The sequence below is a fragment of the Diceros bicornis genome, chromosome 28 (genome assembly GCF_020826845.1).
Source record: "Diceros bicornis minor isolate mBicDic1 chromosome 28, mDicBic1.mat.cur, whole genome shotgun sequence".
NCBI classification, from domain to species: Eukaryota; Metazoa; Chordata; class Mammalia; order Perissodactyla; family Rhinocerotidae; genus Diceros; species Diceros bicornis.
The window spans coordinates 4,276,418-4,290,430 of NC_080767.1; the positions used below are offsets into that span (position 1 = coordinate 4,276,418).

Sequence of the window (14,013 nt, forward strand, 5' to 3'; positions counted from 1 at the left end):
GCCTTGAAGCCATTTCTTCCCTGGGGTCCTGCTCTGGGTTTTACTTGACCAACAAGGCATGAGTTGCTCCACCTTTCAGGTCCAGCGGCGTGGCCTGGGGAGTGAGGCTCAGGGCCCCTCCCTCTGGGCCAGTGCTCTCACTGTGCCCTTCCTCCTCTCTCCCTCTCCCTACTCAGGGAATCTCTGTTAATCTTCTGGAAGTGAGGAAGACTTACTTTTACTTTTCATGTTTTCTCCCAGATCTTTTGTCTGTGCCTTAAGTCTTTTCTGTTCCCTTTAGGGCCTAAGCATTTTACTTTTTTTTTTTGTGAGGAAGATTACCCTTGAGCTAACATCGGTTGCCAATCCTCCTCCTTTTACTGAGGAAGATTGGCCCTGGACTAATATCCGTGCCCATCTTCCTCTACCTTATATGTGGGACGCCTGCCACAGCATGGCTTGATAAGCGGTGTTTGGGTCTGCGACTGGGATCCGAACCTGCGAACCCTGGGCTACTGAAGCGGAGCGTGCAAACTTAACCACTATGCCACCAGGCTAAGAGCCTGAGCTTTGAAGCTCAAAAGCCAGGAAAACATCCCCTTGTTCTCTGCTTTCTGCAAGCACATCTCGTCCTTGGGGCACTGAGCAGAGAATGATGTGGCCAACGGAGTGGTGAGAAGGAGCAAGAGGTGTGGGCTAGGTGTCTGTTCCTGTATCAGAAATATTATAGCATCACATTAGGATGTATAGAGTCAGTCACTAGGACTCATGAACCCAAGTAGCTGGGATTCAGGACAGAGTCCGCAGAGTACAGAAGGCCCTGAAGAGGGAAATAGAGCTGGGACAGACTCCACCCAGCTAGGAGAGGTCAGAAGGGGCTTTCCGGGAGGGGGAGGGGCTGAGAATTGAGTGAGTTTCCATAATGCCAAGATGTGGGGAGAGTGTGCTCTCTGGTCACCAGTGTCCATGCTGTATTCTCCCCTGAGATCTCCCTCATTCCATCTGGTTCCCGGGCAGTGAAGCACTTAGAACACACTACAGTGTCTAGCCTGGTAGGTGATAAGTATCCAATATATGTAGCTAAAGGTACAGCAGTGTTTGAAGAGCAAGGGGAGACACAGAGGCAGGAAAGACTGATATTTATACGGGAACTGGGCATAGTTCAGTGTGCCTGGGCCTGGAGAGAGTGTGTGGGTGGAGCGGGAGTGGAGGCAAGCAGCCAGTGATGAGGTTGGACGGATGGGCGGGATCTGGCTTTTATCCTATGGGAAATGAGGAACCAGGGGAGGATTTAAGCAGGAGAGTAGCATGATCTGATTGGTGTCTTGATGGCTGGTGCAGAGGATGGATTTTGGAGAGTTTGGAGGATGAAAATGCAGTGACACAGCTGTTCCGATATTTGAGAGAGAGATGCAAACGCTTCTTAAAGCAGTGTCAGTGGAAAGGAGGGGACTGATTTAGGAGTTATTAGAAGGTAGATTCCATAGGACTTAGTGACTGATTGGATGTGTGGGGTGGTGAGGGATGAAAGTCTATGATGACTGCCATGTTTCTGGCTTGGTGACTTGAGGGGTGATGGTGCCATTCCCTGAGATGGTGACACAACTTTGGGGGGCAGAATGTGGATGTGTGGGGTGGTGAGGGATGAAAGTCTATGATGACTGCCATGTTTCTGGCTTGGTGACTTGAGGGGTGATGGTGCCATTCCCTGAGATGGTGACACAACTTTGGAGGGCAGAATGATGAATTCGGTTTTGGACAGCATGAGTGTGAGGTGCCTGTGGGATTCCTGGGGATTCCAGCAAGAAGACGGGGCTGGGCAGAGCAGCTGAACCAGGTCTGGAACCCTGGCCTCTTGGCTCCCTGAGTGGGGTCCATGGTTGTCTCCTGACTTGTCTTCGTAGAGGGGAGCCCAGGATGCAAACAACTCCTGCCATCCTGGAATACAGGCCTGTGGCCCCCAGATACTGCTGCTCCCTCACTTGTATCTGTCCACACAGTGCCCAGCAGCACAGGGCTCAATCCCCAGATGGTGACGTTGTGTGGGCTTTTGAGTGACAATTCAGTTCAGTAATGCTTCTATAGGGAAAGGTCTGTGATGAGCCAGAGCTGCTTGAGGCCTGCCCTCAAGGAGCTCACATTGTGGTGAAATATTGCAAATGCAAAGCAGAACGGGATGGGTCCTGGGTGAAAGGCGTCAACAAAGTGACGCAGGACGTAAAGGAAAGAGAACACTTTCAAAATGCATCAGGACAGGATGTATGAAAGAGGTGGTGTCTAAGCTGGGTTTGAAAAACAGTCCCGCTTTTACCAGAGAACAGTGTGAGCAAAGACACGGAGGTGCGGGCAGCACATATAATGTGGTGGTGGGGACAGTCCGTGTGAAGGGGGTTAGTGGAACATTGGGCTGAAGAAGCAGGGGTAGGGGTGCAGATTCTGGAGGGCCTGGGGTCTCAGCTGAAGAATTTGGACTTAATGCGGTGGTAATGGAGAGCCATCAAAGGTTCTTGATCAGAATAGTAATGAATCAGTCAGGGTTTGATCAAAGTAGCAGAACCCCTCTGAGTGATATAAGGGGTTTGTTACAGAGAATTGCCCTGTACACTTGCGGGAGCAGTTGGAGAAGTCTGTGCAAAGCTGTTACTCTGCATTGGGTGTGGGGCCTGAAGCCGCTGTATGTCAGCTGGGCTGGCAGGCGCGAAGTGGGGAAGGGGAAGGGGAAGGACAAACTAGCACCCAGGAGGACAATCTGGAACCAGTGTCTGGCTCTCACTGCCTTCAATCTCAGTGACACTGGTGACCTGCAGGAGAAGCTAGCACTCTTTGCCATGGAGCTGCACTTGGCACAAGATTCAGAACAGCTGAAGGAGCCAATGTGGTGGGACCTGGAGGGGCTGCACTGACACCAAGGTGAGCCAGCACATCAGCGATGACAGGTGAGTGCTCCCGCTGCTTCACTTTGCCTTCCAGATCTCGTGCAAATTTCTCTTGTGGTCAAACCTAACCCAGAAACATATAGGGAAGGAAAGTCTGGGAGGCATGGTTCCAACCTAATTAGCTTGACCTAGTACAAAGCCACCACAAGTGAGCTAACCAGAGCTCTCCTGGGATGATTAACCTGGCAGCAGCCAGTGAAGGATGGGTGGTCAGAGAAAAGCAAGACAAATCTCTAGTAGCTCTTGGGTTGATGGAGGTGGCGTGGCAGTCATTAGGCTATTCATAAACTTCTTGATCCTCCCTCTGCTTCCAGATACGGGTAGGTGTGCTTCCCCCACACCACCCCTTGATGCTAGCTGTGGCCACATGCCTTGCATTGGCCAAAAACTGTAAGTGGAAGTAACACGCCACTTCTGAATGGAAGCTCTAAGGGTCAGTGCAGGCTTTGTCACTTTTTCTTTTCCTTTTGTTGTGGTGACCAGCACTGTTCCACATGGTAGCTGCTTTATCCTGAGTCCCAGAGCGATGAAGATAATGATGCAGAGCAGACCCCCAGCCAACCTCGAATGGACCTGCAGCATGAGTGAGAAATAAACCTTTGTGGTTTTAAGCTTCTGAAATTTGAGGTCATTACCACAATATTGACCTAGCCTATCCTGCCTGATGGAGTTGGAGAGCAACAGGAGAAGTGCGACATTTTCCTGGAGAGCAGGTGTCCCCCCAGCAGGGCTATGGCAGCAGCTCTCACCTCTGCGTTCCTCAGGCTGTAGATGATGGGGTTCAGTGAGGGTGTCATGATCCCATAGAACAATGTGATAATCTTATCCAAGTAGGGGTTCTTAGGCTTGAAGTACGTGAAGGAGACAGTCCCATAGAAAACCACCACCACTGTGAGGTGGGCAGAGCAGGTGGAGAAGGCTTTGTGCCAGCCCGCAGCAGAGGGTACCCTAAGGATGGCAGCAAGGATGGAAATGTAGGGTAGGCAGATGAGCAGGAGTGGGGCCAGTGTCAGGATGGCCGTGGCCACGATTAATAGCAGTGCATTGAGAGAGATGTCCCCACAGGCCAGTCTCAGCACTGCCAAGACCTCACAGAAGAAGTGATTGATGATATTGTGGCTCCAGGTTATGACAGACTGCAGCAGTGAGACAGCAAAGCCTGTCCCCCAGCTCAGCACTGCCATCCACATGCACATGTGCCCACTCATGAGCTCTGGGTACCTAAGCGGCTGGCAGATAGCCACATAACGGTCACACACCATCACAGCCAGGAGCAGGCACTCAGTGGAGCCCAGCGCCAGGGTCAGGTGCATCTGCAGGGGGCGACCAGGAAAGGAGGTGGTCCTTTGGGCTTCCAGGAAGTTGACCAACATGAGCGGCACGAAGGAGGAGGTGCCACAGATGTCAATGAGGGAGAGGTTTCTGAGAAAGAAGTACCTGGGGCTGTGCAGGTGCGGGTCCAGCAGGTTCAGCCCTATGAGGAGGGAGTTCCCCAGCACATTCACTAAGTAGAAGCCCAGGCAGAGCATGAACAGGACCTTCTCCAGGTTGTGGTGTTCATGTAGCCCCAGCAGGACGTATTCTGTCACAGCCTTCTGGTTTGCCCCATCCGTCTCATTCTCCTTCCTTTGCCATCTGGACCACACAGGTGTTGGAAAAAGCTCTGGCTGGCCTGGGAGCCAAGCCACCTGGTTGTGTGACCTGGGGCAGGTCAGCCTTGCCTCTGGAATTCAGTTTCACCATCTGTATAATGAGAGAGTTGGGTTTCAGGTCTGTAGGCTGGCCCTCTCAGCTCTGCAGTTCTGACCTAACTTAGGGGACATGAGGCACATTCTAGTCTCCAAGGCTCTTTGCTGTTCTCCTCAGGGTGGGCTCAGGGAGACAATAGAGTAGGATTCAGGTTTGACACGCTCTTTGGGAATCTAAAGAGTTCTTGGCTGTTAAAAGGAAGCATCTTTTCTAGGCTATGGCTTCTAATGGCTGAGTTATGCCCATAGTATTTCAGATTCATTCATTCGCTGGATGTTTTTTGAAGCCTGCTCTGTGCTAGGTATTGTTTAGGTGCTGGGGCTACGGCAGCAAGAAAAATAAGTGGACAGAAAGATGCCACACCTGTCACAAGGGCTGCCGCCTCTTCCCTGAATTGGGTGAGATGAGCTCTGGAAGGCAGGTGGGTGATGAGTGATGCTCACCTAGTGTTCCTTTGGGCCATGAAGGTCAAACACTGCCACCCCACAGGATGTGTAAGCCTGATTTCTGGTCATTTCTCCTTAAGGACCCATAGGCCATCTGTTGATTTTTAAGAGAGCATACATATCACAGTAGAGCCACTGGTCACAGTATTTAACCTGGTCATGAGAGCCAAGTGACCCACTTCTTGGCCTCTATATTGCTTTTTAGGATAAATGATCCTGGCGATGATGTCACAGAAGGAGGGAAAACCAGGTTCTAATCTGGCAGAGGTGTTGTCAGTCATTGACTGGCTTTATCAAGGGAGGGGCGGGAAGAGGCTGTAGCCTTCGCCCAGGTGGCTTTCAGTGCTCTTCCAAGCTGGTCTCACTGTCCCCTTGGGAAATGCATGTCAGGTATTCACAGGAGGGAGCCCAAATGTCCCCAAGGCACAGTAGTCTTGTGAGACAGGAAGCTGTCTCATGGCCCAGGTGACCCCTGGTCTAAAGGAGCAGTAGGAGCTGAGTGTAAACTTGTGTCATTCGGAAGATATAGTCCCCCTCCTCTGGCCCCTTCTCTCCCGGACTGACTGTGAGGCCAGTGTCCCATGACAACGCTGGAGGCTTGTCTGTCCTTCAGGGCTGGATTTTGCCCTCACTCCTCCTCCTCAATTGCACCCACCATTTGTTGGGGCCGCAGGGCTCACCCTCTCCTGAATAAAGCACATCTTTTTCCAGCACTACATCTTCACCTGAGAAGTTCCCTTTTGTAGGCAAGTCCTCCCTCCCTTCCCCAGTGGGGGCATTCCGGCTCATTCCTCAGAGCCCAGCTCCACCTCTCCTCCTCTCTTCTCCCTCCTGTGCCTTGCAGAGTCACCTGCTCCCTTCTTGTGCTCCCACAGCCTTTGGCCATCCCTCTGTGCACCTGTCTCCTCTACTACACTTGAGAGCAGGACTCTGTCCTCTTCCTTCCGGCAACTTCTACAGTAAGTGCTGTCCACAGATACTCAATGCATGATTCAAAAAACCCAGCCTTGTATTCCAGCTTCAGCACTAACTATCTGTGTGATATTGACCAAGTCGCTTGGCCTCTCCGAGACTCAGTGTCCTTCTGAAAAACTGGGGATGCTGTGTAGTTCAGGTGAGGCATACACAGGAAGGTGCCGGCGAGCCGCCCGGCAGTAACATGTTATTACTGAGGCTCCAGATCAAAGACTGTGTCTTCAGCCCCAGGCACCTGCTGGCTCTGGGCCTGCTACCCCGCAGACAAGAGCTCTAGGGTCTGTCACGACCCCCTCTCTCCCAAGATCCTGGGCCCGTTTTCCCTCCTCCAGCCTGAATCAGGGTGCTTGTTAAGGGAGTTTCTGGAACATTCAGGGGAGGTTGATTAATCTGGGTCAGCAACTGACCTTAAATCTTATCCACGTGAACATTTAAACGTAGCGTTTCTCATGCGGAGGTTTGGCCAAAAGAGAAAGAATTGCCGGAGCGTGCTGGCTCACTCATTCACTTGCTCAACAAATGGTTGTTGAGTACCGACTGTGTGCTGGCCCTGTGCTCAGCGCTGGGGACATAGCACAGGCAGATGTGGCTTCTGCCCCAACAGTTCACACTCATTCCCTTCCCCCGCCGGCGACCTTGGACACAGCTTCAGAAACCTCTGAGATTCTCTTGGAGTCTGGGATGTAAAGACAAAGTAAAACCTGAAATCTGGAAAAAAGAAGTTGACAGGAAGCGTCTTCTCTAGGTAATGACTTCACGTGGCTGGATTATGCCCATACTATTTCAGATTCGGTTATAAGACCTATGTTAACTCCCAAGTCTGACACTGAACACAGGTGGGGTGTTTTCAAGCAGGCGAAAGGCAGGAAACTGCCTGACTCTGCATTGCTTTCCCTCACTTTTGTCTCTAACAGACCGAGTGGGAATGGCAGAGACATTCGAGGGCTTTTGTGATCAGGCTCTGGCCTGCCCTCCTGCCTCACCCCCATCCCTTCACGCTTGCCTGTGCCAGCCTCAGCAGACCACTCCCCATTGATGGACGAACCCCACATGCTCCTGTCTTGGCCCTCTTCTCACGCTCTTTCCTCAGCCTGGAGCGGCCTTTCTCTTCCACTCATCTTTTTTTTTTTTTTTTTTTAAGATTTTATTTATTTATTTTTTTCCCCCCAAAGCCCCAGTAGATAGTTGTGTGTCATAGCTGCACATCCTTCTAGTTGCTGTATGTGGGACGCAGCCTCAGCATGGCCGGAGAAGCAGCGCGTCGGTGTGAGCCCGGGATCCGAACCCGGGTCACCAGCAGTGGAGCGCGCTCACTTAACCACTAAGCCACGGGGCCGGCCCTCTTCCACTCATCTTTTAAGGGCAGCTCACACACACCTCGTCTGTGCAGCCTTCTCAGATGCCTCCATTGAACTGACCATCCCGACAACATGATGCTTGCACAGCCATTAGCACAGGTGAATTTCATTCTGCCTTCCACTGTAGTTAGTTCGTTGTGTTTCTTTGTTTGGCTAGACTGTGAGCTCTTGAAATCAAAGGTCTGTGTCTGACTCATCACTAACCCTTCCAGTGCCTGCACCCGGGAGGTGTCGTGACTGCCACCTGAGTCCAGTACTGTTGTTCTGCCCAAAACCCTGATCCCAAATGTCTTACCTTGAGACCGCCCCCTCCCAAGGCACACACCCCAGTAGGGCAGTGCAGCCATTGTGGCTGCTGGGAGAAGAGCTTTCCGGGCACCAGTCTCCCATCTGCAGCCACAGCAGCTCTTTCTGAAGAGCTAACTCAGGACTGTGCTGGGTGTCCTCACATTCATGGAAATTAGAACCAGCCCAGGAGGCCACAGGCTTATGGACCATAACAACAAGTCTGTGTCTAGAACATACTGCGCTGCTGGGTTATTGACAGCTTTGATTCTGCAACATGGGCACAGGCTGTGACATCAGGGAGTGGCTGCTGTTCCGCTGGGGCATCTGTTAAGAGGAGCCAGGTCACGCTGCAGTAACACAACCTCGTAGTTTTAGTGGTTTACCATGTCAAGGTTTCTTTCTTTCTTGTGCTGTGTGTCCATTGTAGGTTTTCAGGGGGCTCTGTTCCATGTTGTCCTCCTCAGAGACCCTGGCTGATGGAGGCTCCACCATCTGAACATCGCAGGTTATTGTGGCTGGGGAAGAACACATTAGAGATTCTCATCCCAGCAGTTAAATGCTCTGACACGGAAGTGACACGTGTCGCATCTGCCCACAGCCCACTGGCCTGGGTAATCCCACCACATACCCAGAAGGAGGAGAACCAGAAATACTGCTGAGCAGACGACTGCAAACTCTCAGAAAACTACTCTAGCATCTATCTGCCAAGGTCCCACTCTGTCACGTCCTGGAAAATCAGGTTCACGGAGTGATAGGGAATTGAGTGTCTCTGAGAATAACTGTCTAATTCCACTCCCCAGTTTTACACCTCCTGAGAGGCAAGGGGATGCCACGGAATGAGCCCTGGACTGGGTCTAAAGGCTTGGGTTTGACTCTTGTCTTTATTCGGATTCTGCTGTATGACCTTGGTCGAGTTTCTCCTTCTGTGAAATGGAGTCCTTCAGCGAGGTGATCTCTGGTACTCTGTAACCTCAGAAACATTGCCTCACATTTTTCTAGCAACTTCCAACCCTGAGGTCTGGTAGACCCAGGGTCACTTTGCAAGGTTTATCATATCAATTTCATTGGCTGGTAAATCTAGTTTTAACCATTTAATACTTATTTTAGCCTTCTCAAATTATTGTAAAAGAAAGGCAAGGGACATAACAAGAAGAAAGCTCCTGTTACTTTACCCCAGATACCCGGAGCTGGGATTCCTCCTCACTACCTGCTCGCTATGGAGCAGAGCGAGTGAGTGCAGCCTCAGCATCAGACCACCCAGGGCCCAGTCCCAGACCTGCCACCTGCTAATGGTTTTCTTGGCCTCAGCTTCCTTACCTGCACCATGGAGATAAGAATAGGATTTCTTCGTGGGGTTATTTTGAGGATCCAGTGAGACCATGCCTGCAAAGCTCTTAGCACAGAGCCTGGCACGTGCTAAGTAAGTATTCAATTAGTGGTAGCTGATATTATTAGTATCTTCATGTCCCCTTCACCAAGCAAATATTCTGTTTTTTATATGTTTAAAAGATTTCATGAGAATAGAACATGCTAGATGGATTCTCCTTACCTCCTACCTATTGGCCCTGTGGCATCAGTGCGTGCAGGTAGCTGGAGCAGGCCACCAGGGGAGAGCCCAGAAGGGAAGTGCTGAGTTCATTACCAGCAGACACACTGTGCTGGGATGGGCCAGGGCTGAGGCCCCGAGGACTGTCCTCCTGGTCCCCCGCCACATAGACAGCTCGCAGCTCCCTGCCCTTGGGGACCTCAAAGTCTCTGCCCAATTTAAAGTTCAAACTGCAACTACATGGTGTAAGTTTTCAGGTTTGGCAGCTGTGAGGCTTCAGGGACCCCAGGTTCCTTGCACTGCCCCAGGAGGGCCTGGCTGAAGTGCGATAGGCACAAGAGAGACACTGGATGGAGAATCTGAAGACCGGGTCTCATTGCAGGCCTGCCCCTTGGATCGGAGGCTCAGGGGCCATGACTCTGCTGCTGTGGGCCTGGGCCTCCTGGGTTGTGAAGTGGGGTGTCTCCTTCGAGGATGGTTGTGATCACCTGGATTCATGCAAGATTGAGGGAAGTGAATTGCTGTATAGGGTGGGACCCCAAGCCCTGGTGAGGGACTGTTAGTCAGGAGTTTGGTGGGATGCATGAGTTTCTACAGATTTCCTCTTCCTTTCCCCTTCCATCTCCTTCTCTTTCCTTTCCTTCACAATAAAGAATGATAACTTGACACAGTTTAGGGACTAAAAAACAGCCTTCAATAAAGCAGCAGCAGCTGCAAATTTTCCCGTTATACTATGATTTGTCTGTTGGAATTTTTGTCTAGAACACGAGTCAAAATAAAACATTGGAAGTTTGTTACCACTGATTTTCTAACTGCTCAGAGAACAGCGCCCTCTTGCCACCCGGTGGATACGGGGAACTCCACATGTCCTAACAAACTCATCACCACCCCCAGCTTCCCTATCTTGGGTCTCAGTGGGTGGTAGCGCTATCCATACAAATAAGCCAGAAACCCGGTGTCAACCCGCAGTCCTCTCTCCCTCACCCACCTCTGCAATCCTCAGAATCAACCCAGTATTTCTCAGCTCCACACTCTCTGCTTGACCGCTACAGCTTGCTCACTTCCTGCCCTCAGGCTGGGGCCCTTCTCATCCGTGCTCTACGCTGGAGCCAGGTGATCCTCCATTTCTTGAAAATCAAAAACATTAATTTTAAGTTCAAAGTCATGTTCATTTTAGAAATATTGGATGATATTGGAATTAATTAATTAAGAAAACAATACTTGGGGCTGGCCTCATGGCATAGTGGTTAAGTTTGGCATGTTCTGCTTTGGCGGCCAAGGTTTGTGGGTTTGGATCCCTGGCACAGACCTACACCACTCGTCAGCCATGCTGTGGCGGTGACCCACATACAAAATAGAGGAGGTTTGGCACAGATGTAGCTCAGGACTACTCTTCCTCAGAAAAAAAGAAAACAATACCTATCTATAACCCCATTACCCAGAGGAAGTAACTGTTAGCTAATATTTCATCATAGTTTATCAGAATTTTCTACATACATACTTATTCATATAGCCATAAGAAAAGCACTTTAAAAAAGTAAAATTGGGATCCTACTGAATACAAAATTATGTGTTCTGCTTTTTTCTGTTAATTACATTGTGAGCATTTCCCATCATCAAATATTCAAAGATTTCTAATGGCTGCATCATATTCTTTCAATGGATTCCACCAGGATTTATTTAAACATTCCTCGGTGGTTGGACATTAAGATTCTTACAATTTCTTATTACTATAAATAATGCCGTGATTAACATCCTCATATATAAATCTTTGTGCCTCTGATTATTTTCTTAGATTGATCCCTAGAAGTAGAGGTGTTGGGTCAAAGGCTCTGGATGTTTCTAAGTCTATTGGTTCATGCTTCCAACTCACCTCGCAGGAAGTTCATGTGAATTTATTCCATCCCCACCAGCAGCTGGTGATACTATCTACTTCTCGGCACCTTAGCTAATGATAGACGTTTAAACAAGTTCTTTGCCAACTTCATGGGTGAAGAATGGTATCTAATCAGTGACCTTTCTCACAGTAAATGTGACTGTAAACCCTCAGTCACCCCGGGATAAAGTCCAGACTCCGGCCCTGGCATCCAGGGCCCAGGCCGGCAGCCCGCACTCTAGCCTGGTCAGAGAGGGCTGAGTGTCTCCCCTCAGGCTGTGAGCTGCAGGCTGTGCTTCTCTGCTCTGTGCCTCTGTTCTGACCAACAGAGGAAGCAGGAAGAGGGCCTGGGAGGGGACTGAGGGCTCTTGCAAAGGCTGTGCTGACCTGCAGCCAGGGGGCGGGAGAGCTGGACTGCTGCTTGGAGGCCATGCCCAGCTTTCCATTCACACAGACGGTGCCACTGAGGCTGGAGGCGGGCAGAGAATGGAGATGTTCTGTGAATCTGGGTCCATGTTCACTGTGTGTTCACTGAGCTCTCAAAAAGGAAGGCTGGAAAGAAGCACCAGGAAGGGGCAGCTATGGCAGGATCCCAGGGGATGGGGTAAATAGGGGTACAGCAAGTCTCCCCAAAGCCAAGTGAGGCCTGGAAGTGGAGCAGGGAAGCACTGGAAGCTGCTGCTGCTAAAGAGAAACAGGGGAATCCAGGCCTGGGGCTGCTCGGGGTGACTGGTGTCCTGGTGGCTGGACAGGTCTGGAAATCTTGGACTTGGGGCCTCATCATTACCTCTACTGTCACCTCCCGGGGGCACTAGGCCATGCCTTTGAACACCATCTCAGCTCTGCTCAGATTTGGGAAGGACTCCAGGCTCTGCCATTATCACCCCTACATTGATGTGTTCATTTATTTATTGAAGAAACCTGCATGGGGCCTGGGGCTGGGCAGGGCTGGGCCTTGAGACAGAGTAGACTCCAACACTCCCTGCTCTTACAGGGACAATGAAAATAAAGCAGGAGACACACAATGAAAGGAGCAAAGTGAGGAGCTTTCCTGGTGGAGGCAGCATTCGAGCTGGGCCTTGAGGGTCAGGCAGTCCTTTTACACGTGGAGCTGTGTGCTGGGTGGGGGCTGCCTTGTGGGAAGAACCAAGAAGGGCCCAGAGCTGGGCAGTGCTGGGCAATATTGAGACTCAGACTTGGCTGGTGTGTGTGGCTGTGAGGAGGGAGGCTGTGAGGCAGAGGGCTGGGTGTTAGTCAGGGCCAGCTTGTGAGGGCCTCGAAGGCCCCACCAAAGAGCTTACTCCTAGGAACAGTGGGGAACCATTTAGGGGTTTCAATCAGGAGAGTGACGTGATCACGTATGCTTTTCAAAAAGATGCCTCTGGACGCCCCTTGGACTGTAGATTGGAAGGAGGAATAAGACTGAAATCTTGAGGCCAGCCAGGAGGCTGGTGTGAAGATGCAGGGAGTGATGCTGAGAGCCGGTGCAGGGCGAGGCCGGGCGAAGGAGCAGCAGGGTGACTGTGAGGAGCTAGTCTGTGGCAGGATCGGGGATTCGGTTCTGCCTTTCTGGGATGAAGATTCCAGACCCACAGTCCTGCACTCCACCCATCCTCTCAGCGGGCACACAAAGGCTGTGCCTACTGAGCTGCAGAGCCTGGCCGCCCTCACTTGGAGGTCCGGCCCCTGCCCCACACCTTCCTGGCTGCCTCCTTCACCTCCTTGTTCCCCAGGCTGTAGATGACAGGGTTCAGCATGGGTGTGACCACGGCATGGAGGACTGTGAAGACCTCACCAGAGATGCGGGCCTCCTTGCTCTTGGGTCTCATACACATGAAGATGATGGTGCCATAGAAAAGCAGCACCACAGCCAGGTGCACTGAACAGGTGGAGAACGCTTTGCGGTGCCTGGTGGCTGAGGGCACCCTCAGGATGGTGGCCGGGATAAGCGTATAGGAGAGGCAGATGAATTCCAGGGGCACAGGCAGCAAGAGGATGACGCCCACCAGCAGGAAGGCATCGTTGACTGATATGTCAGCACATGCCAGCTTCAGCACTGCCAGGATCTCGCAGGTGAAGTGACTCACCACATGGTGGCCACAGAAGGGCAGCCTCATGGCGATGACTGTCTTAGTCACTGACTTGAAGAGACAGAGGACCCAGGCGGCTCCCGCTAGCAACAAGCAGAGCCGGTGGCTCATGAGCACGGGGTAGCTGAGTGGCCAGCAAATGGCCAGGTAGTGATCATAGGCCATGATGGCGAGCAGCAGACACTCTGTGGAGCCTGCAGACAGGCTCAGACACATCTGGATTGGGCAGCCAATAAAGGAGATGGTCTTTCGGGCTGACAGGAGATGGACCAGCATCAGGGGCACAAAGGTGGAGGTGTAGCAGATGTCCAGGATGGAGAGGTTGCCTAGGAGAAAGTACATGGGCGTGAGCAGGTGGGAGTCCAGCACGCTTACCGCCCCGATGGCTGTGTTCCCCAGCAGGGTCACCAGGTACACGACTGAGCACAGAGGGAGGAGCAGGCGCTGCAGGGCTGGGTAGCCAGAAAATCCTTTCAGAAAGAACTCGAGACCTCTGTCCTGTTGATTGGCTCCATCCTGCAGGGCTGTGGAGGGACACATAGCTGGGATGGAGGGAAAGGGGGTGCAGGGTGGTGGGGAGCCCACAGAGCCTCTTTTGGGATGAGGCATATTGCGAGGGTGTTTTCCAGCTCTGACACACTCTCTCTCTGTGACTTTGGGCAGTCCCTGTCCCTCTAGGCCGCAATTTATCCGCATGAAAAATGAGAATTGATTTGGGTAAACATTTCCCTAAGAGAGTGTTAACGGAAATGTTAGTAGGCAATCTGCAG

The 14,013-nt window shown here is 51.5% G+C and overlaps 2 protein-coding genes across 2 annotated transcripts; both read right to left on the bottom strand.

Annotated features, from left to right (window-relative positions):
- Positions 1–3,562: 3,562 nt before the first annotated feature.
- LOC131393765 (olfactory receptor 13C7-like) lies at positions 3,563–7,506 on the bottom strand. Its single transcript, XM_058524804.1, has 2 exons — positions 7,463–7,506; positions 3,563–4,550 (listed from the first exon to the last, which is right to left on the bottom strand). Exons 1-2 carry the CDS (start codon positions 7,504–7,506, stop codon positions 3,563–3,565), a joined length of 1,032 nt encoding a protein of 343 aa, XP_058380787.1.
- Positions 7,507–12,820: 5,314 nt separating this feature from the next.
- Positions 12,821–13,758, bottom strand: LOC131393644 (olfactory receptor 13J1-like). The gene is given in 2 exon segments (XM_058524707.1): positions 12,821–13,731; positions 13,734–13,758. Coding segments are annotated over 2 exon segments (936 nt in total).
- Between the last annotated feature and the right edge of the window lie 255 nt (positions 13,759–14,013).

What these genes read in the sequence shown, in the direction of transcription:
- LOC131393765 (XM_058524804.1), bottom strand. Translation starts at nt 7,506, where the DNA reads ATGGTCAGTTCAATGGAGGCATCTGAGAAGGCTGCACAGACGAG. An exon ending in GAGAAGGCTGCACAGACGAG is followed by an intron (nt 4,551 to 7,462) that starts GTGTGTGTGAGC and finishes TGTGTGGTCCAG; the next exon opens with ATGGCAAAGGAAGGAGAATG.